At 38.9% G+C, this 23,658-nt stretch overlaps 1 protein-coding gene across 1 annotated transcript; it reads right to left on the bottom strand.

Annotated features, from left to right (window-relative positions):
- Positions 1 to 3,534: 3,534 nt before the first annotated feature.
- mcoln2 (mucolipin TRP cation channel 2) lies at positions 3,535 to 21,969 on the bottom strand (the record flags this gene model as incomplete). Its single annotated transcript, XM_083888161.1, has 14 exons — positions 3,535 to 3,571; positions 7,504 to 7,637; positions 8,550 to 8,756; positions 12,867 to 12,989; positions 13,220 to 13,321; positions 14,813 to 14,962; positions 15,837 to 15,949; positions 16,342 to 16,441; positions 16,630 to 16,726; positions 16,804 to 16,873; positions 17,922 to 18,078; positions 18,192 to 18,365; positions 19,408 to 19,561; positions 21,926 to 21,969. The coding sequence occupies 14 exons, from the start codon at positions 21,967 to 21,969 to the stop codon at positions 3,535 to 3,537; spliced, it is 1,662 nt and encodes a 553-aa protein (XP_083744287.1).
- Between the last annotated feature and the right edge of the window lie 1,689 nt (positions 21,970 to 23,658).

Raw genomic sequence — 23,658 nt, 5'->3', positions numbered from 1 at the left:
GCCCAAACAGTACATATTTCAGAAAATGAGCGATTCCTCACAACCTGAGATTTGAATTGTCTATTTGAAACAATTATATAAAGTGTAGTAAACGATTCAACATTCCACTTGCCCTGAAGTCATTTCAGAGGCAGTTACGGTGAATTAAATTATGAAAAAAAATGGATTGGGATGATGAGAAGTGTGAGGTGAAACACTTCACTACAGGCAAGTGCACATGCCACAACCCAGTAATGATAATAATAAATCACAATCAGCCTCAACATACTAACATGGAAACGACACAGTCAGTCAAATCAAAGTAGAACTGTTTTAGATTCAAAATACAAATGGTAAACAACACCGGTGTTGAGCTGTAACTCTGCAAGTACCTCAGTCTAAAGTACAGATTTGTCCCTTGACTTTGTATTGTGCAACTTACTTCACCTCAACATGATCCACTTTTCAACAGCCGCAAATGAGAGGAGGGAAGAAAAAAAACCTTCGCAGTGGAGAAACAAGTGAATACAAACACACACATACAAGCACGCGCACATTCAGGTGTCGAGAAAAGTCCGCGCAGAACAAAGTAAAGAAGAAAGAATGTCAAAGTCAGAGATCAACAGTGATCCAGGTGAGTTTACCTGCGGTGAAGGACGAGCGTCCTCGGTGAGTCAGGTCAGCACACTGAGAGTTGTGAAATAGTCCACGCAGAGGTAAAGAACATGTTTCCGCTGAGCTTCCGTGGCTGTGGACTGAGGGAGGCGACGCCAGCGGCGCAGAGAACGATGAGAAGTGAAGGCAGCGGCAGAATGGAGCGTCCTCACTTCGACTCCTCAGCACGGTGACGCACAGGGCGTGTGCGTGTGCGCCTCCGCCCGTCCGCTCTCATCTGAATTCCTCCGGTTGACCACACGAGGTCTAATCACCTGACAATGATAACAATAATTTTAAAAAAAAATCTAATTAGTGACAGATTGGTGTTAATTGTTCGCATTCTTTATTTACGTTTTAATTAAAACCAACAACTGCGGTTTCACAGAATGAACTGAATGAAAGGTGTAGTTCAACCGTCTGTCAGGCAGGGGCGCTGCAACAGAGTAGGCTGATCAGGCAATTACATGGGGGCCTCAAGATGAGAGGAGGCCCCGTAAAAAAAACAGGGGTGATATGTCAAACATGATAACTCATATGAAATGTTGATATCACTGGCACAAGAAAAAAACAGAGTGCAAAATCTGTTATGGCTTCACTTTCATATTTAACAAATTAAGATATGTGCTTAGAATAAATCTGAGTACAAACTAGGACTGTTAGATTGAGTGTGAAGTTGAAAAGGTTGACAGTATAATATAGCTGCACTATAATTGATCTTTACTATTATACTTACTTTCTATTTATGTATATGTTTTGTTTGTAGTAGGTGCAGAAATATTTTGTAATAACTCTTAGTTAAGGAGGGAATGATGGGCGGTTATGTTTAAACTTGTGTCTGTTTAGTAATTTAAACTAGTTAATAAATTAGAAACAAGTTTTTTGCATTTCTTCCCGTATGGAAAATGTACCGAACTGTGACTTCACTTACACCCCTTATATGCGTATTTACATATAGTTTAAGGCAAGTGTGGAGAGAAATATGCTGTAAAGTAAGGTTGTTTGATTTTTGTGTGTGTGAGCCAATAGAAAAAAATCTAAATCAAATCAAAACAGCATAAATCCTTCTTAGTTACACTTACACACATGTTTAAGAACTCTGAAGGAAGGTTGTTCCAAACATCTTGGAGAACTCACCACAAATCTTTTGCGGAGGTAATGTCTCCTCATGTAATCCCGGACACACTCGATGATGCGAGATTAGGGCTCTGTGTGAACCATACATCACTTCCAGCATAGTTCTGTATAAGCTGTGCGTTTGTTGGGGTTGTTGTCCTGCTGAAGAATACATTTGTTTTCTCCATTGTTGTCATCAGACACAAATAGTCCTCAGCATTCCCATCCGTGCATGGTTTAGTCTAATGTCATTTTATGTACCCACACCTCCCACACTCTCAATGGTTTGCGTGCATTCAAACATCCCATGAAATACAACACAGACAGCAAAATGAACAGCTTCACCATTTCCCCTGAGACTCTGACATGACATGCACTGCATAAGCTGGTCCCTACTTTGCTCACTGGGAAAAGCAGCTTTGAATGAGCATATACAGTATATATATATATATATCAGGTCAGTTTATAAATCTTCTTTACAAATCAAAACAAGAGTTTGAAGTTCACCAAACACACTCAAGTGACATAGTGCACAGATAAATCTCCTTCATAGTAGGTTATATGTTTTGTGTTCTTTGTCATTTCAACTTCAATGTGTTGCTTACTTAGACAGCAAACATGGATAACACGCTGATTTGTTTTAATGACTCACGTCCTTCAGAAGGAGCACTGAAGTCCGTTGACCCAGCACACAGATTAGCTGAAGAGCAAATCCGCTGCTCTTGTTTTTGAAAGGGACTTGATTTTTGCTGCATCTGTTACGACTTGAGTCTTCTCACATGAGTTGTTGCCAACATAAGGGCACTATTGCCACATAGGAAAAACACAACTGTATGTGGTGGCATTCAAAGGTTTTATCGGATGTTTTAACACATGCAGACTGAAATCAGCTAAGCGACCTTTTTGAAGTCATTACGCTGCACAGAGGCAGCCGTGATAGAGGCCTTATAATAGATAAACTCATGTCAGATCAAATTCAACAGTTTAAAAGGAAAAAAAAAACATGTTCCTTTGATTTTTATCAGGTTAAAAGCACAGTAGTCACACTCCAAGAGAGAAGTCAAGCTCCAGCTTGTTGTAACATCTTAATGTTCTGGCAGATGATTAATCTGACTCATACTCTAGTCAGAGTGAAGTCATTCAAAAACCCCTCTTTCTCAATCTTTACCCAGCTCTTAATGTGTTATGAAACTCCGATGCTTCCAAACTGCTTCCAAACAGAAGAGATTCATTGTACCATAGTGTCATTAATTAACATTTTATATCAGATTTACAGGTAATACAATCATTATGTAAATAACTTAATCTTAAAGTCTGGCTGCTTAATGGTGATGCACATTTGCAGAGACAAAATGAAACACAATGCATTGCATACAGTATGTACAATACTATAGACTTCACCTCAATCTCCATTTTAACACTCGACAAACTAATGCTACATCGCATCGACCCAGTGTTTGTAAAAACAGTGAATCTAGTTATTTGGCAAGTAGTGCATGTGCACGCCTGAAAAAGTCCCAGTAAAGTCATCACAAATCTCAAACAGGCTCAGTCAAATAACATTTGACACATCTTTGGTCTTCGTACCAGTTCCTGCTCTTCAAACTGAGCTCCACATTCATGTTTAATGGAGGGAACTCCTTTCATGTTGGACTGAAGAGTATTGCAACATGTTCCATAGAAGTCTCAGCAGAAGCATCCAAAGTGCTTATCAATCCAGTTCCCAGCATTCTCCTCTTCTTCCTCCTCCTCCCTAAACCTTCTCATCAACAGGTGGGACAGTTGTCAGCCAATTAGTATGACGCTGTCATTCTCAGGAACTCTGCAAAGACATGATCAAAGAAGCTCATGAATGTCTCATCAGCTCTGTAGATAAAAAGAACCCATGTTTGCATTTGCTTAAGTCACAACAAAGGATGATTAACAAATACATCAGTAAATACAAACATGGCAAACATACAATATATTAACAAATAATTGTTGTTTATCTGTGATTCTATAGGTGCTTTCAGCATTCATCAATTACTTGTTACCCGCAGCCCATGTAATTAAATTAGGGACGAATCAATAAAACCTTTTTTCTTGTCCAATACCGACACCAATATCACAACCTTGGTATATAACGGGAATGATATCAGTGCCATACATTTTACATCTTTTTACATTTTTAAACTACTAAGCTATTAAAAAAAAACATTTATGCCAATGAATCAACCACCAAGCCATAACTAGTCATTTCCAAAACATAATGTTACAACTGCGCAACAAATACCGTGCTTGGTGAAGCATTTAAAAAAAAAATATATATATATATATATATATACTTATTTATTTATTAAAAGGGACAAATGTCCCAAAATCATGGGATACTCAAGTTTACTATCAGTTGTAAGAAAAAAATATACTCAACAAAAATATAAACGCACAAACTTAAAAATGGTAAACAAAAATAAAATGTCATGACATTTGCTCAGATTCTTGATGCATTTGTTTATGGAATGATTTGTTTTGCTCAAACCCAGTAGTCCAGTGTCACTTGGCCACTCCTATTGACTACAATCTCAGATTGAGTATTTCAACTCACCAGAGTCATGGAGCATGGCAGAGTGGTGGCCAATATGCGTGACCAGTACACAGACACTCCTTATGGTCTGGTCAATAAAAGGGCACACCAAAATGTGGACTTTTGTCACTTGTCAATATGCCACAGTTGTCACAAATCATGAGGGAGCGTGCCATTGGCATGCTGAGTGCTGGGTTGAGCGTTACAGCTGTGGCAACACAACTGAATGTGCATCATTCCACGATCATTCCAGGCCACAATCAACCTGGTGATGTCCATGTGTCGCCAGTGTAGCGCTCTGCGTGAGGCTAATGGTGGACACACACGTTATTGAAGTTTGTGAACTTGGATCATCAACCCCCATTGTGTTCTTCCTGACATTACTCCAGGACTTTTGTTTGGAAATTGATCCTAATGCTTGCCAATTAAAGCCATTTTATTAAAGATAAAGTTGTACTGTTTTTTTGTTATAACAAGAACTACACAATTTTCTTTGTGCGTTTATATTTTTGTTGAGTGTACATCAAATCTTGAGCATTTTAGAAGCCAAAGCTAACTAAAGTTTGAACGAAAATGGAGAATTCAACACCAATTAATAACTGCCACATGATCATACAATAATGCAGTTTTAATAATGTAAACAAAGATCCAACATTTGCCTTCAGACTTTGATTTAAGCTGAATCCCCATCGGTTACGTCAGTATGTAACGTCACCTTTTTCCAGGCTCTGTCAGCGACTGTATCATCGCAGACGGTTTCTGAGTCACGTTTTTGTGTGGATGACTCGTTACAAAGGTCACGGCACTTCAAGATTCAGCACAACATGACAACATTGTTTGAAAGTCGCTGTTGAAATGATCTCATGCACACTTCATCTCAGTCAATTCATACACTTCAAATCACCACATGCTCCCAGTTCTCTGGAAATTCCACCTGTATGAAGATTTGGCCACAACACGACATACAGAAGGCTTGTTTCCAGGAATCCACGCCAGCTTATTACAGTCTACCAACAGTTTGAGCCATCTGCATCTGTTTTAGCTCAGCTGCTGTGTTCACTGAGTAGTGCTCGTCTATTCATGTTTCATTTACATTTGAGCAACTACAAACCCAACATTCTGGTCCAAAATAACACTTTTTGAAACCATTTCCTTAAACGATGGCTTTCCAAACAAGATTAAAAACTTACTGCACTGGTAGAAGATAACGGTAGGAAGACGCTAATTGTTCACAGATGAAATTTCATCCTGTGAAGGCACTGAAATGTTTCTTCACAGCACTGATCTAATTTTTGCAAAACGCAGCAAGATAATAACCCACAAAAATGGAATTTCAGTCGGGACAGAGGCTACAAATGGCTGCATTTACACAATCTGTGTCATTAGGAGAGCTCTTGTCAAGTTACAGAGTCCACCAACTGCAAAAGATGCACATTCGTTTATACAGAGACGATGCATATCCAGTTGCCAGCCTTGCACTATTATGCATTATGACATAATGGCTGTGTAAGTGACTAGACTTCCTGAAACACTTAAAACACATCCAGTGCAGGAGACTTGGATGGTTCTGTGATGGCTGTGAAACATGCAGGAAAAGACCGCAGAGTTCAAGGGCTAATGCCTGCTAAAACAAGAGTGATGGAAGAGGCTGAGCCCTGAAACAAGAGACCGTCTCTGAGCCACATTAGGTCATTGCAAACTTGTGATATATACAGTACAGCTAAGTAAACTTTTACATAGTTAGGCAGTTTGCAGGGTATATGCAGGAAGTTAATATCAATACCTTTTTAAGACTTTTTCAAGACCTTTTCGCCACTTCAAGCTGCAATCAGCAACACATATTTAACTTACAAAACAGTTTTGGTTTGCAATTAAATCTATAGAGCACAACCATACAAAGGAACTCTGGAAAAGCTGGAAAAGAACAACTTTTTCTTAAAAGAACCTTTTAAGAACCCGTGGACACCCTGGGTTTAGCTCTTTCACACTGATTACATGACTGTAACAGAAGAATGAGAGAAAAAGAAAGTTGAACAGAAAATTCATTCTGTACTAAATGATGCCAGGTTTAAGGTGAAGGATGTTGATGCCAACATGAAAACCTCATGTCCATTTAGAGCCTCGCCTCCTCGCGAACATACATTTAATTGCTCCACAAAGAGGAAATTGAATAATTTATTAAGACATTTTAATGAATCTTGAATAATGCAGGGCTGAACGTCAAAGAGGGAAACCACAGTCTAGTGAAATGCAAAGTGTGGTTAAAACTTAATATACAACCGATTGCCTTATGCTCTAAGTAGTGCATTACATTTGCACTGCGGTTTAAAAATGGACAGAGTGAGAGGACTTATTATTCAGATATTATCAGAAAATGATGTGAAATCCTAAATAAATCTACACCCACACAGTCATTAGGCTTTACTATGCACCACATTTAAGTGAAGTGCAGTTCAACATTGTCCCATCATCATAAAGTCATAACTTTGTCCAAGAAGACACTGTGCTTCAACAAAACTTTAGAAGCTCAATCCTAGTATCGACTGGGGTTTATTTGGGAGGTAACACAGTAAAGAGGGGAGGGGGGGGTGATGTAGAGCAGCGTCCCAGCGTTTCTCTGTAATCAGCCCATCACTGGGTGTGTCTGCATAGCTCTCACCACTAATTTCATTGCTTTCAGACCACGTTCAGACTGAGCCAAACCGCAGCGTGGAGGAAACTCCGCTGCAGTCTGCTGCCTGCAGATGATAGAGTTTGGCTCACAGAAAAAAAGGAATGAGTAGAAAAAAAGGGATGCATAGAGAAACATGATGTCTTGCTAAAGCTTGCTCTGCTGGGGACAGTTGACATTTTAATATACTATTCTGTGATCATTCAACTTTTTTTTTTTTACTAATTTCTAAGCAAGGTGGATCGATAGCAAGAGCTTTTAGTTGGTCATTCATTAAAAAGTAATTAAAAAGTGGATTAACTACAGTACTGCCACTGTTTGTTTGCCTAAGCTGACGCTCTGCCAAGTGTAGTGCCGAGATGATCATCGAGCAACAATGAGTCACCAAAAAGAGCAATAATAACTCTCCAGAGCAAACACGAAACGAAGCTCCCTGTTCCCGACGCAAGTGTGTGTGTAGATGGGTGTGTGAACAAAGATTAAATATTGTGTATCAACATAATTGTGGCTACCGTCATACCGTTCACAGCAGCAGAGCACGCCGCTGCCGTTGTGAGCGTCTGTCAGACTGCTCTCCTCGACAACAGGGGAATCTTTCTGTTCTGTGAGGAACTTCTGCAAGTCTGTCAATGGGAATCCATCTCTCTGGTAGTTCTGTTGGAAAAACAAACAAATAAAGACACATTTAGGTGTACAGTTTTCTTGGAGTTTTATGTTTGTATGGTAGTTATTTGCAATATTGAAATATTTCAGAAAGTGGGAACATTTCATTTTCAAACCTTATACCTAGTTCCTTATTTGTTGCCCAAACAAAACTTCACTATCAGGGAAAAGAAAGAAGTGAATCCTCTGATGACAACATTAAATATATTGTCCATTTGCATATTCAAACAAATCCAATAGTTTTAGCTAAAATTGTATACCTCTAAAAAAAAAGAAAGACGAATAGACATTTCTGGTACAAAGTCATCATCTAATATTCAGAACTTCTCAGGCCAAGGACTTGTAAATAATTGTATATAATTGTAAAATAATTGTAAAATTGTTTGAATGATTTTCTGTTGATAATCTTCCATTTATAACTTCCTTGAGATTATTTAAAAAGCCAAATTCACATAGTGCCACAGTTTTCACCTCATCAAACTGTTATGAGACATGAACTCTGTGCAGACCCATTTATCTGAATATTATCTATCGTCCTGACTTGGCCTTTGACATATACTGTAGTGCAGCAGGAGATTCTGGGTGACTTGAATACACAACAGCAGAGAATCAGGGTGAGGGGATGGAGCCTGGCTTAATTAGCAGAGAGCTTGACCATTTATTGGGTAAGGGGTCCCTGCAAAACCAGAGGCTACAATGTCAGGGACCCAGTTCTATGAAGCTTAGTTTTTCCTGACAAAAATGGTCACAAATGCACCAAATTGGTTAATGTAGTACATAACTAAACAGTACTTAGGTGAAATAAACCTTTAAAATTAAAACCTTAGGGTCCTATACATGCAGTTCTGAAAGTATGGTTCTAAAAATTGCATTGCAACATTGCAACAGCGGGCGAGCATGTACCTTGATGGTCTCGTAGGCATCTGTGATGAGGGCGATGAAGAGCGACAGCACCATGTAAATGAACAGGGAGATGAAGGAGTAGAGATACACGCGGCTAAAGAGCCACACCAGCGTGTTCGTGTTCTTCAACTGGGCGAAGGTAGAGAACATGTCGTCGCCGTTCACCAGAGAAAAGAGGCATTCTGCCACCAGACTCAGGCCCTCAAACTAGGACAAACAGAAGAAAACACATAATAATACCACCAAAAAATTGACATATTCTTCAAGTTTGAAAAATGAAACCTAGGGAGTCGGGCAGAGGTAGCATTGGCCACCAGGGGGCAGCTTCACTGGTTGCAAAAAGAACTGCACAGTAAACTTTTTCCTGAGGACTGAATAGTCTCAATCGCTCATTTCAGGTCTTCTTCACTAGCATATGACGTCAATTTTGTCAATTATGTTTAATTTAGAGAAAAATAGAGGATAATGCACGTCACATATGAGAGGACACCAGTGTGATTGACTGCTGATATCATCACTGTTAGGTGGCTGGTTGCAGATGATGTCTGTGAACTACTAAACTAAAGCACTTTATAAAAACAACACTGAAACAAGTGCTGATCATGGCACAAAACAAATTGTAAATCTCAAGTGTTGTGCATTTCACAGTAAAATGAACCTCCACCACAATTTCAAAAAACCACCTGTTGTTACGTGTGTAAAAACCTCAACATGTCCTATTCCCGTTTCAAAGTAACAGCGCTCTTGTGTTTCACTTCCCTGAATCCATTCATCTTTCTTTCTTTTTTTTTTTCAACAAAGCTTTATCGTGGCACATTTGCAGGACTGACTAATGCGCAGCTTCAGAGAGTTAATAGTTCTGTACAGGAAGCAGCAGGCAACCAATGTGGTGGCCACACATGCAACCATGGTGGATGTGGCCAAGATATAAAAAAAAATGAAGAACATCACCAGCTTTGTTTTAGTTGTCCAGGACCATGCAGTCTTTGCAAACGGTGTTGGTGAAATATGAGTATCTACAATTATTAGATTCATTACTTGCTGTATATGCTAATAAATTATAACCAAAGCAGGGGTGGGAAACTTGTTTCGTATCAAGAAGAGCCACTAAATTACTGAAAACACACACACACACAGTATCACTATCCTCTCTAGTGAGCTGGACAGAACTCCCTTTGATGAGGCATCTGATGTCAGATAGTAGTAATGATCATATGACTAACAGCTGGTTTTCCAGGTTAGGGTCAGAAGAGCAAACTTTTTGCAAGAGTCCATTTTAAAGCACCTGCTCATAGCAATATATTGTCCCAAACATATGTAAATTTCACTGCACATCTCCTCACAATGGAAAAAAAACCAAGATAAAAGTCAAAATATGTTCTTTTGTATTTGTCGTCCTGAAACGTCTCTCATCATAGTAGGCTTTTTCCATGATGAGTGGGAATCTACAACATTTTGTCTGGCATACCTAGTGACCAAACGTTGCCCACCACTGACTTAAATCGAGGCAGCAGCCCCAGAAGCAGATAATCTGGACAAATGAGAAGTAAGAATGATGAATGTTTGAAAGATTTGGAAGCAGGAAACAATATGTCAGTAGTAAAATAATTAAATAAGCTTACATGACTAATTTCCAGTGTTAAGCAACAGGTTATGACCTAATGCTGCATGAGCCATAAACCTGCACTTGTATAATGTATTCAAGTGTATTTGTATAGCACCAAATTGCAACGTAGATTATCTCACAGCATTTAGGAGAGAAAATGAAAGCGGGAGGAGCAAGGTAGAAACAGAAGAGAGAGACCAGGATCAGATGTACGTATAAGTGTAATATATATATATAAAATAAGTGTTGGCTCCTGCAAAGCCTGGTACATCACAGCAGTGGACTGATGAAGACAGAAAGGCAAACAAACAGACAGATGTCCCACGAAGCCAAGTTCTCATGGGTGAGATATCATCTAAAACCAACACCCACTGCGATGGTATGGATGCAGGGCAGAGCACTTGAAGACGTGTGGGAGGGCAAGTCCTAGAACGTACTGTTTATTCCCTCGGTAAATACACAGGAATCCTGGAAGAGCTGACAGCGGGGACTCCCCTGGCTACCACTATGTAAATATTGGGACCAAGTCTCAGTAGACATAGAGGGAACTGAAACTTACTTATCGGTGCACTCACTTCCACTTCATTAATCAGTAATTTCAACTTTTTTTTACATATGAACATTATCAACGCATTGGCCACTTTGGTCAGCAGGCCCTGGGTGGCTGATCTCAGAGCAGCAAGTGGATTCTAAACAAGGCAGAGCTCATCGTCCAAAAGACAGATGCGAGATAGACCGACTTCCGTAAATAATTTATCTTAACAGGCAGGGACAGCTAAACATACACAAATCTTCCCTTGCTGTTAACAGCGTCTGTCCTGAATGGAAGTTGTGGCCTGTTCAAATTTACCTCAGCTGCAGTTAAATGTCTTTTTCTTTAAACGCATAAGGACATTTTTAAATCTTCTTTTACCTTTAAACAGAATATATGTTTTCATTTCTTTAAATACCATATTCTGTTATTTAATGTAGCTTGCACGTCTTACTCTTGTGTGTGAACATAGTTAACAATAAACTTGAAGATTAAGGATGTCGTTACACGTCACCCATATCTATTTGTCCTTTTTCTGTCCATAGTGAGTAGTACAGACAATATTTGCATTCACACATCCGTGTGGTAAGAACTTAAGCCATGTGTGAAATGTTTAGTCCAAGTCTTAACACCTACTCCTAAAGCATGAGAGTGGCCATCACTGAAGCAGAACATTACAGAGCACAATATATACTGACACCTAGTGACTATACAGTATAACTACAGTCTCAGAACACTGGGAAAGGACAAGGTTTTTTTGTTGGTTTTTTTTTCAAATTATAAATTGTACTTTATACACTTTTTTTTCAAATAGAAAAACAAAAAATTCTAACAATTACTCGTGAGTTGATGTATTTTTGAGTTTTCCTGTGCGACTCTGAAGCAGGGTCTCTGTGGGTTTCAACAAGTCAAATTTAAGACTTTTTAAAGACTTTTTTAAGACCATAATGAATAAATTTTTTAAGACCCATGTCAAATCCATACTGGCAAAAAAGCACAAAAGACATGAAGGAAAATTGGAGCCATATATCGTTCGGCTTAGCTGTGGGCTTTCATTAAGTTTTTATTCATTAAGTTTAAATTCTCACCCAGCCCTGAAGGTTCAAAACAAACAGTTCAGCCACTGCTGAGAACGCTGTGTTTTATTGTAATCTTGGGCTCAGTGAGATCTCTGAAAAAAGCCGGTCCGGTTACGTAAACAGCAGTTCTCCTGAACAGCAGATCCTCCTGCTCCGGGCACTAGTCCGGGCACATCCGGTTGCATTCATTGAACTGCAGAAGAAGAATAACGTCCGTTGTGGAGGTGTTTCACGAGCGACAGTGTCTTCTGACTCTGGGTCTGACTCAAAGTCATAAAAGGGACTGCGGCGGGGAGTCGTGACAAAGCTATTTTTAAACATTGTTAAAACAATGTTTTGATAATGAGTAGCAGTGCATCCACTGTTCCAGAGGGGGGAGCTGCGCTTCTGAGAGCGGGTGTGCTGAATATGTCACTTCCGGGTACTGGCCAATCACAAGACAGTCTGTCTTCTGGGTGAGAGAGTTGAGTCTGAAATATCGCGGCTGGGGAACAGCATCAGAAAAGAGGATTTCTATCGGCTCGTTTAAAGCAACTAGGAGGTTTTTGTTAATGTATGTAAGTAGACCTCCATAACTAACATATATGTGCAACAGGACCACTCTATGTGAGCTTTAAGACCTTTTATGAAATTTTAGGAGAATTTTAGACATTTTAAGGCCTTAAATTCAAATTATTGGATTTAAGACTTTTTAAGACCCCGCGGATACCCTGCTCTGAAGTGAGTGCAGACCAATCAATGGCCACTTTCCAATGTCCAATTTTCCAACATGCACTCACGTTGCATTTACATGAAGAACAGGAAATGGTAGCTGAGAAAAAAAAACCTGTATACACACACCCTTAGTCTACACAAATATTTGCTTTTTGGCCATAACTGTCTGTTTATCTTTCTAAAAGCCTACGTTCTACAGCCCAGTGGCTCACACAGCCACCAGGCTCAGGTTGTTACAGCCTCCCTCACCTCTTGCTTTTTCTACACTCATCTCATACATGGCCTTTTCTGGCCAACAGAGAACTTTAAACTCTGGATACAGATTAGCCGCTCTTCCATTAACTCATAAACTCAAACCTCTTATCTCACACCAGCCTGTCCTTTACCTTCTCATGGTATGGGCCCAGTACGATCCACCCACAGAAGGTGTAGCCGAGGTAGATCATGCCAGCACAGCAGCAGAAACGCAGGACCTTGGGGAAAGCGGCTTGCATAGTTAAAATCAGCACCTGCAATAGAAACAGACAAAGAATGACAACATTAAAACAACTGACACATTTTATCAACTGCCTGGGGCCACAGAAGCCATGTACGGGAGACTGCCATGCCAATGGTTTGGAAGCTCAAAACTAGACACAGTGATACTTTTGCATACAGCTAATTCAGATATGTACTAATCAATAATCACACTCCTCTAACTGTGTTGCTCAATGATGAAAGGTTTCAGACTCAGACTCACATTGTATTTCTGAAAATATCCCAGGTACCGGATCACGCCGACCCAGACCATTAATGTAGACGTTCCCAGGAAGATACTGCACAGGTCATAACTCGTCAGACTCTGAGAGAGAGAGAAAGAGATTAATTATAGGATTAAACCAAGTTTGCCATTAGTCTGTTTTTCTGTCTCACTAAGAAATCAGGCCTCAGAAAGTAGATCAGCAGGATTTAAATGTGTTCACTTTAAATCCTGCAACCCATAACCTTTGATGATTTTCGCTATTGATATTCTGTCCATTTAATAACATCATCATTTTCAGGTTCGACAAACCCTGATCAACGTTTCTTAACATTTTCTGACATTTTATGGACCAAACGGTTAGGGTTTAATCAATTATGAAAATAATCGTTAGTTGCAGCTCTACTTAACACTGAGAAAAACAGAGAGCTGTGTAGAGCTGATACGAGTTTATCAGCATCGCGTGAACTCGTCTGGCAATAGGTTAGTCTTACGGATATTTGTCTCAATTGAAAAGTTATGCAATACAGTTTTAACTGTAATTCTAGGTGGCTCACCATGTGGTAAAGTGTGACATGACTGGATTATATAACAGCTCAAGGTTCCAATGTGGAACATCATATCATTCTTTACTTCTGCCAAAGGTTATTGTTTATTGCAAGGTCTTTCTGCAGGATTACCCAAAAACTGCTGAGCCCGATATCCAACCCAAATCTTTTCCTTCTTCTTTTGGCTTCTCCCTTTATACGTCACCACAGCGAATCCATGAACCTTTTCTATTCCTCCAATATAATCAATATAATATAATCAATATAATATAATCCCCCCCCCCCCGTATGTGACCAAACCATCACTTATTTTATTTCCAAACGGTTTAACCTGAGCTGTCTCTTGGATATGCTCATTTTTAATCCCGTCTTATTTTGTTCCGTTGGTTGTGGGTGTTTTAAGGTAGTTTTTTTGTCTTCAGTGTATTTTATAATAAATGCATGTTGTTTGTGTCCCGCCATAATGTTTTTCTTTTGTAATAAAAGCCTGAGTATTTTAGAGATCTACTGTGAAACTCAAGGATGTCTCTACTGAGAAAGATTGTAAATGTTTCCTGTTAACCATTTCTTTATTAACAGGGAAAACTTCCCCTTCTCGCCATCCCAACCTGATACGTCCACAAAAGTTTTCTTTTAAAACAAAGAGTCCCATCATTACATGTTTCAACTTTCTTTTTTAAGGGCGAACAAGAATCGGTTGCCAAATTGTTCATTAGACAAGAACAAATTGTTCAAAACGCACACTAACAGCTTCCTCTTTGACAGAGGCCTCAGTCAGGGGTGTGGTGGGATTATTACTCGGTCTGTGGTGGTTATAAAAAGGACAGGCAGGTTCAAATATAAAGGCCTTTTGTGATTGTGTTTGCTGACAAAGAGGATATAATTCAACAGCTATTCCCACAAACGTACTTGTCAGTAGTTTAATTAGTAACAGGGTGTAAATTCAAAGTTGACGCTGACTGCTGTAAACTTTGACTTTGACGACGCATAACAACATGAACATCTCCTAGCCTCATCTATGTCGATGAAAGTGTTGAAACTTTACCTTGGCTTGTATTTCCATCTTTAGTATGGATCCAATGATGGCCATGAGGTCACTGATGATGACGAGCACGTACCAGCCGTTCAGAAACTCCCGCTGATCGTCCTCACACACTTTGCAATTGTAGTTGTCATGGAGGAAGCGAGAGAATCTCTGAAAAATATAAAAATACCAAATCTAATCACATTCGAGTTGATGACTTTATGTTGTTTTTGTCAAATTATTTATATTATCTTATTGTGTCGAAGGACTTGGTTTTAGATCCTGAAAATAGGGGAACTTACATGAAGTGGAGACATTTGAGGATAATGAAGAAACATTTGAAAGAAAAAATGTTTTTAAAGGGGTCATATTATACCCTAAGTTACACTAGTTCCCTGGTGTCCTAATGAACATGTCTGTGACGCACCAGTTCAATATCTCTTAAAAAAAAGCCCTGTTCAGAATGCTCCGTCTAGTAGTCAAACAGGAAATTACATCAGCCACAGAGGCTAATGGGAGCTAACAGCAGTTAGCATTTGGAAAAGTGATCATTTGCAGGCTCTAGCAGGCACATTGCCGTCATATATAACATGTATCCACTGGACAGATAAATCCTCTGAGGCTGGAAGTTTGTGTAGAAATCTGTGCTGCACTGTGGAGCCAAGAATAGAACTTTTCGCAGACTTTGCAGACATCCTGTTTTCGGATACCGTTGCCCTCGCCAGCATTCTCGCATTTTTTAGGGAAAAGGTGGAGCTTCGCGAGACAACAATTCCAGGAATTTAGCGCATTGTGACGTCGCAGTGAGCGCGGAAGTCAACATCGCATGTTTTATCTCCTGTTCTTAGACTGAGGAGGACCACAAAAACATGAGTGAGTCAACTTTTTTCACACGTTTCCGACTGATAGGACCACCAGAGTCCCAAATATAAGGATTTAAATGATTAAAATGTTGATTTTGCATAATATTTTTCCTTTAATAAAAAGAAAAGAAAAATGCCCCCCTGTGATATTGTACAATATGAACAGAGACCAAGTTGCTGACCTGCAGTAGCCTCACAGCCAGAATGATAGAGCGGGTACACAGCACTGCTGATGTGAGGCAAACCACAATAACGAAGCCGTCGAATATCAGAAGATAGTGTGTGTTCTTCTGAGCTGCAACAGACAAAGTGGGTGCGACTGTTTATCTCAGAGAGAACTCCTTCACATTCATGACTGATAACTCCATATCATTTCAGAACAGTGTCAACAACAACGAGTCTTTCAAACTGGATGATCGCCTTTCCACAAGGTAAATAAAAGGATAATAAAATAAATAACAGGCACAGTGCATGACCGACCACATATAACCATGTGACAGTTTTAGTATTAAATGACACTGCTAATTTAACTAAATCACCTCAGGCTTAGATAAACAGAAGATTTTATCATTCTGTAAACTAGAATGGCAAAACAAATAATATTATAAACAACTTTTAATCTGGTTATTCTTTATTCTTTCACCGAGTTATCATATTTCTCCATTTAGTCAGACAATTCCAACTTACCCGTTCCAGATATCTTCCAGTCTCTGCATGCACTGCTCTGAGCATCTATGTCCAGGAACAGTTTCACCTTTCCACTGTGGCACTGATTGTCAAATCTTATCTATGTAAAAGTGGAAAGGAAAGGCTATTAATTAAATGAAAACAGTCTCAAAGTTTGTTCAAGCTCCTCAAATTCATCTCACGATGAAAAGAATCATGAGCATTACACCTGCTCCAGTCACTTTAAAATAATATACTATATTTCATTTTATTCTATTCTAGTAATAATAGAAAATAATGAAACAATACCATGACATGGAACGAGTAGCAGTCAGGCAGCTCTTTCGAACGCACGGTCTGCAGGTTGATTCCCTTCAGCTGGAAGGTTATTTTGATGTCAACAAGCCTTAAAAAGAAGTAAATTAGATCGTTTCCATGTACATACACAGAATATTTCATGAATGCACTGATGACACTGCGTACCTGTAAAAATCCAGATCAAAAAAGGATGAATTGTGCAGGTTTGTGGCCTTCGGATAATACGACGTACAAACTGAGAAAGAGAGGAAACGAGTGAGAAAACAGCCACGTCAGAAAGAGCCGTTTCTCCACTGCTCCTAAACATCATCTTAATATGCTGCAGTTTATATGAGCAATATGCTTCTCAAATTGGGTCATAGTGTATGATAAAAATCCACGAGGAACATTTTTCAATGCAGTGAAAAACAGAAAAATGTGGTTTATGGACATCCTAGACCAAATCCACAAAAGACACGGGTAACATTATAGTACAATAACAACATGGTAATAGCATGGTAATACTGCAGTTTCCAGCTTGGATAAGACAATGGCCAGAGTGGGGTTATAAGGAGATAATGTTACAGTAATATCCAGGTATTAACTTAGTCATGAGAATTACTGTAGGCTACAATCAGTGTTAAAACATTTACATTAAAATTTTTGGTAAATTCATCGTCCCTAATGTCACACAAACTTTTTCCATTGTTATTACCAAGCTATTACTTAATTAATCCTAAATTGTAGGGGTGGGGGAAAAAAATGTATTCACATAGGAATCGCGATTCTAATCATCCACGATTCTGAATCGATTCATAAACTTAAAAAATCGATTTGAAAAATAATGTTTTTTTTAAGTATTTTGAAATACTTGTACATACAAATAAGTTATTTGTGTACAGTTTATTTTTGTAACTTCTTGTTTTGAATGAATAAATGTTAACTTTTGTCTTAAGTTTGCCTTTGTGTGATCACATTATCTTATACAAACTGTATTGTTTTGATGCCACCATTTGCCTTAACACACTATGCATTGTATACATTTTTGAATCGAGAATCGTTTGAATCGAGAATCGTATGAATTGAGAATCGTGAACCTAAGAATCGGAATCGAATTGAATCGTGAGCCACCCAAAGATTCACATCCCTACTAAATTGTACTTCCTATTACACAATTATTACCACACAGCCATATTATTACTGTCCTGTAATGTTAAGTATTATCAGGAAAAAAATACACACACAGTTTATGATCAAGGTGCAGGTAATAATTTCAAAGTAAAAGGCTGAATGGTCCTTCACACCTGTCTCCAGCTGAGCGTCTATGTCGTAGGCTCCTTCTGAAGGCTCCACTGTGCCTCTCTTGTAGTATTCTTTACAGATGATGAGTGGAAGCAGTTTTCCATCCTTATCCTCAGCATATGAGATGGGACCCGTGGAGAGCCGGCCCAACTGGCTGTACTGTAGAGATGACAATCTGCAGGTAAATTACACTCTCACAATGTGAACTGCAGAAAAGCTGCACCCTAAATCAAGCAAATCAAAAGCAAGAAGTGTGCGGAAGGTGAACTTGCCGTATCTAGTGCATAATACAGACTGTCATAGACACCCTGTTGAGTGTAGACGGCAACACTGTAGTCGTCCTCGTCCACACCGGTGTAGTCCTTTAGGAACAGGTTTTTGAATGCCATGGTGTTCTCCTCCTTATAGGAAACCACCAGCTGGTTGTTGAGGCCAAACAGGATGAGCTAAGAAGAACAGGATAAAATACAATATTACTTTATTAATCCCCAAAGAAGGGGTTGTTTTATTGTTACAGCAGCAGAAGAAATACTAGTTGGAACAATGAATACAAGATAAAATGTAATGTGATGCAAACAAACCAATAAAGAAAGTAATAGCAGCTGGGAGGCAGTTTCATACACAGTTATATGGCCTTATGACTGTCAGTACAAGGGGAAAGGAACTGGTGACACCAATTCTTACAGGAATAATCTAAGGTGGAGATAAACCAGTAAATGTATACCTATTACTGGAATTTGTACAGTTTTAAAAAAGTGGAGAAACTGAACAACCCTTACAACAACACATGGCTCAGGAGCGCCAACTCAGAAAGGAATGTACAGATGTACGCATTTCAGACAGAGAAGGCAGATTGTTTGAAGGAGGCGTGAAGGAAGACTGGACTCAGGTGACTTTAACAGTCTAATGACCATCGTTAACAAACTGGAGATTCTATCACACCTTAAAGCAGCCAAACGATTTTGTCATCAGAACATACTGGAGTTCTCAAACTCTCAGAACTGAAGGAGCCTCTTGGATGAGAGGTGAAATGTTAAAGAAAATACAAGTCCAGTTGCTCCAGAATCAAAGTCTTTTGGACAACTATGACCTGAATCAATAAGAATCAAAACAGACTTTCAGAACATTCACCTAAAGCGAGAAATGTTGAGTCAAAACCATTTTGTTGTATGCATGCATGTTCAATTTGCAATTGATGATGATAATAATAATAATAATAAGAATCTTTATTTACAGAGTACCTTTCAGGCACGACTGCAGCCCAAAGTGCTTGAACAAAGCAATATCAGAAACAAACAAAAACAAACCAATAACAGTTGAAAACACAACACATCATCAACAAAACAAAGAAAAGCTGTAACTGTGATAAAAGATAAAACATTTAATAAGCACATTTGGCTGCAGGCTGTTGAAAGATTACAGTATCAGGGAGTGTTTTGTAGTTTGTTCTACTCTCTTGCTAATCTACATTGAACCCAGTGCACAAACCTGTGTGGTGATCATGACAATTTTCAGGATCTGCACTCCCAGCTTCCAGGGTTTGTGTCGTCGGGCCCTGTACTTCTCACACGGACTCATGAAGTAGTACTTCAGGTCGTCTCTCAGTTTGTCCTCCTGCACAGTATCTGGGGTCAAAGGAGAGCTGAAAGAGCAACATTAAGACTATTAGGGCTGGGAGAGAGAGAGAGAACTAGACATACATTAATGTGCAAACTTGTTAGGGCACCTGAAGGCACCACGTCTGTCAAATCTCTTTCTTTTGAGTATCTTTTGAGTCGTTTGGTCATTATAGCATTGCTAAAACAAGGTCCAAGAACAGTCTTGTAAAGTAACAAAGTACACATATTAAGTTACTGTACTTAAGTGTGTTATTAATATTTCTATCAATCTTTTAGTCCACTACATTTCCTTTAACTTATCTGTGTTACTCATTATGACCAAATACAATCAGAAGAAGAAGAACAGTTGATAATGGTCTGCATTTATTTTGAGCATTTCCGGTCTTGATGAGCTGCTTGACACTGCAGTTTTGCCACGGGGTTAAGTATGTTGCTCAAGGACACATGGCTCAATCCTACACTACCATTGAAAAGTTTGGCTTCACTTAGATATGTCCTTGTTTTTAAGGAAAATCATTTTTTTTTCAATGAATACAACATTAAATGAATCAGAAATACACTCTATACATTGTTAATGTGGTAAATTATTCTAGCTGCAAACGTCTGGTTTTTAATGGAATATGGATGATTAGAAAACCCTTGAACAGCCTTGTGCAATGATGTTAGCACAGCTGAAAACAGTTTTGATGGTTCTTTGACGAAAACAAAGTTCGAAGGGCAAAATTATTATTTTGAATAAAAATCATTATTTCTAATCTTGTCAATGTCTTGACTATATTTTCTATTCATTTTGCAACTCTTTTGATGAATAAAAGTGTGACTTTTAATGGAAAACACACAAAACAATTTATAGGTGACCCCAAACTTTTGAACGGTAGTGTAACTCCTCACTTTTCTAATACTTAAACATAAGTACACTTTATATCAGAAAATTATGTTTGCTACTTAAGCAGAGTAAATACATTAAGACTTTTATTTAAGTAATATTATAAAAAGTGACTTCAACTTCTACCGTCATTTTCTGGTAAGATATCTGTACTTTTACTCAAGTATCCCTTTTAGGTACAAGACTGCCTCAGCTGAGTGGAGAAAGATGAAAAGCATCGGCCTGGTTGTTCCTATAACAGCATTCTGTTGTTAACAGGAGACTGATTGACATCCAATATACATTTATTTTGAAATTTGACTCTATGTTTTATTTTCATTTAGATTTAAAGGTGAACATCTCAATTATTGATGCTACTGAATTGCAATACATTTCAAAGTTAAGTTTTGAGACACAATCAAAATCATGACAATCATGGCCTGGTGCTGAGTGATCACCTGATGCTGAACACGGTATAATGCTCAGCAGCCACTTTATTAGGTACAACATGAGGTTCTGTTCAACTGCATGTAAAGGCAGATATCTAATTAGCCAGTCACATGGGAGCAATTCAATGTATTTTTAGATACATAGACATGGTCATGGTGACCTGCAACTGAGCTTCAGAATGGGAATGAAAGGTGGTTTGTGTGTGTAGTTGATTATTGATCATTTCAGAAAATGATGATTTAGTGAAATGTGTACACAACTGTCTCTAGGATTTACAGGAAACAGTTTTTAAAAAAAACAAATATATTCAGTGAGCAACAGTTCTCTGAATGAAAAAGCCTCACTGATGCCAGAGGTTGTAGGAAGTTAGTCAAATCACCACTTGTTAGAACAAATGTTCTAAATCAATGAGTGATAACAGCAGAAGACCACAGTGGATGATAACCTTCCTTTGTACCAAATCAAGTGGTGATGCTTGCATTGGTGTGACTAGAAAACAAATAAAGGGGGTGACAACAATGAAGAGGCCACAGTGGAAGAAGTTACAGTGCTTAGGCTGAAAATCCAGAAGTGAAACTGTGAGAGCAGTTATTTCATGATAGTTTCATTGAGCAATAGCTGTGTTTTCCAGAGCACCAGCTTGAAGAACTCTGACAGGAAGAGAACTCCATGTGCTGAGTTAACACTGCCTGCATTCACGAGGCTGCCTGCATGTTTGGGTTTAAGTCCAAGGTTATTTCAAACAGTGTACTGTCAGTATTTTCCCCAGCAGTATGACATCCACTGACTTTCCATGGCACACTCACACTCCATTTGACCTAAAGGTAGCGTCAAACTTGAAATTCCCCAAGAGGTAATAATGGTTTGCAGAGTAGTCAAATAAAAACAAGTGAATACAAACATCATTCAGAACACACTACATACCTGCCTCTCACCAGGCATTGGTTCAATTAATAAATTATGCTCCTATTTTAAAAATGTGTGACAAGAGCAAGTGGGTTTTGGTCAATTATATTTGGTTTTACAAAACAGTTAACACAAACAGCAGCTACTTTTGAACACCGGCACTTACCTAACAGAGTTGCTCCTCTCCAGATATCGAACCAATAGTTCCATGATCGATTATCCACGTGCACACACACACACACACAATTGTAAAACTCGCTTTTTAACAAGGTGGCAGTTTGACACTTTCCTCAGACAGCGGAACTCTCTGTCTCTTCAGCTGCGCTTTCTGTGCTGCGAGAACGCAACTGCCGCTCAGCCAATCAGGAAACGAGTTCTCTGGAGGCGCACAGGTGCTCAATCTACGGTGCGAGGTCCCCAACTATGTCCAACTGCAGCCGCAACAGCCAAGAAAACATATCCTGAACAAAAAGTACCCAGTCCACATTACTCAGTGTTAATTCTAAATTGACCCCCGGCCACAGAGAGGACCACGGGGTTGCGTCAGCCGTGGAGACCCGAGAGAGCGAGAAGCCGACAGAAGAGAAAACAGACACACTCCCTGGGGAAACATGGCCAAATGATGCTGATTGGACAGCGTAGGAAACGGTTACAGGTGGTGGGCGTGTCTGTCCGTCATTCCAGGGACCGAGAAGAGAGACCTGTGGAACACTTGGCTCCAAGTGCAGCAGCAAGAGTGAAGTGTGAAGTTTGTGTCAGGTTGGACAATTGACAGCAGGTGAATTAGGGACCTTCAACAAATTGGACACTTTCCTAAACACATGTATATATATATATATATATATATATATATATATATATATATATATACATATATATATATATATATATATATATATATATATACATATATATATATATATATATATATATATATATATATATACATATATATATATATATATATGTATATGCCACAAATGTCACAAAATATGGTGAACAAAAATAGGATGTCAAGACATTTGCTCAGATTCTTGACACATTTGTTTATGGAATGATTTGTTTTGCTCACGAGAGTCATGGAGCATGGCAGAGTGGTGGTCAATATGCATGACCAGTACACAGACACTCCTTATGGTCTGGTCAATAAAAGGGCACACCAAAATGTGGGACTTTTGTCACTTTTCAATATGCCACAAATGTCACAAATCATGAGGGAGCGTGCCATTGGCATGCTGAGTGCTGGGTTGAGCGTTACAGCTGTGGAAACACAACTGAATGTGCATCATATTCCAGGCCACGATCGACAACCTGGTGATGTCCATGCGTCGCCGGTGTACCGCTCTGCGTGAGACTAATGGTGGACACACACGTTATCGACCCCCATTGTGTTCTTCCTGCCATTACTCCAGGACTTTTGTTTTGAAATTGATCCTAATGTTCGCAAATTAAAGCCACTTTATTGATAAAGTTGTACTGTTATTTTTGGATAGTTACTCTGTTTTGTCACATAACAAGAACTACAAGTTTTTCTTTGTGCGTTTATATTTTTGTTGAGTGTATATATAGACACATATGTATATGCATATGTATGCATATATATGTGCATATGTGTCACATATATGTATCTATGTACACTAAACCTAAACTATATCTGATAAATGAATATTTGTGCATGTTACTTAAATCTCTGTATGACTGGATTAGGAGTTAACTGTATTGTTTCCTCTTTTTATGTGACTACATTTTTATTTGTTTATCCAATTTTCCCTTTCACAATATTGTGTCTGTATTGTTTCCAATGTCATTCATTATCTACTGATTTATCTTCCAGAGGGTTGCGCAGAGCCAATCCCAGTTGACATTGAGTGAAAGTCGAGGTACAACCATGTCATGTCA

Source organism: Microchirus variegatus (genome assembly GCF_963457635.1).
Source record: "Microchirus variegatus genome assembly, chromosome: 4".
Lineage (NCBI taxonomy): Eukaryota > Metazoa > Chordata > Actinopteri > Pleuronectiformes > Soleidae > Microchirus > Microchirus variegatus.
This window is presented reverse-complemented; position numbering and strand designations above follow the sequence as displayed.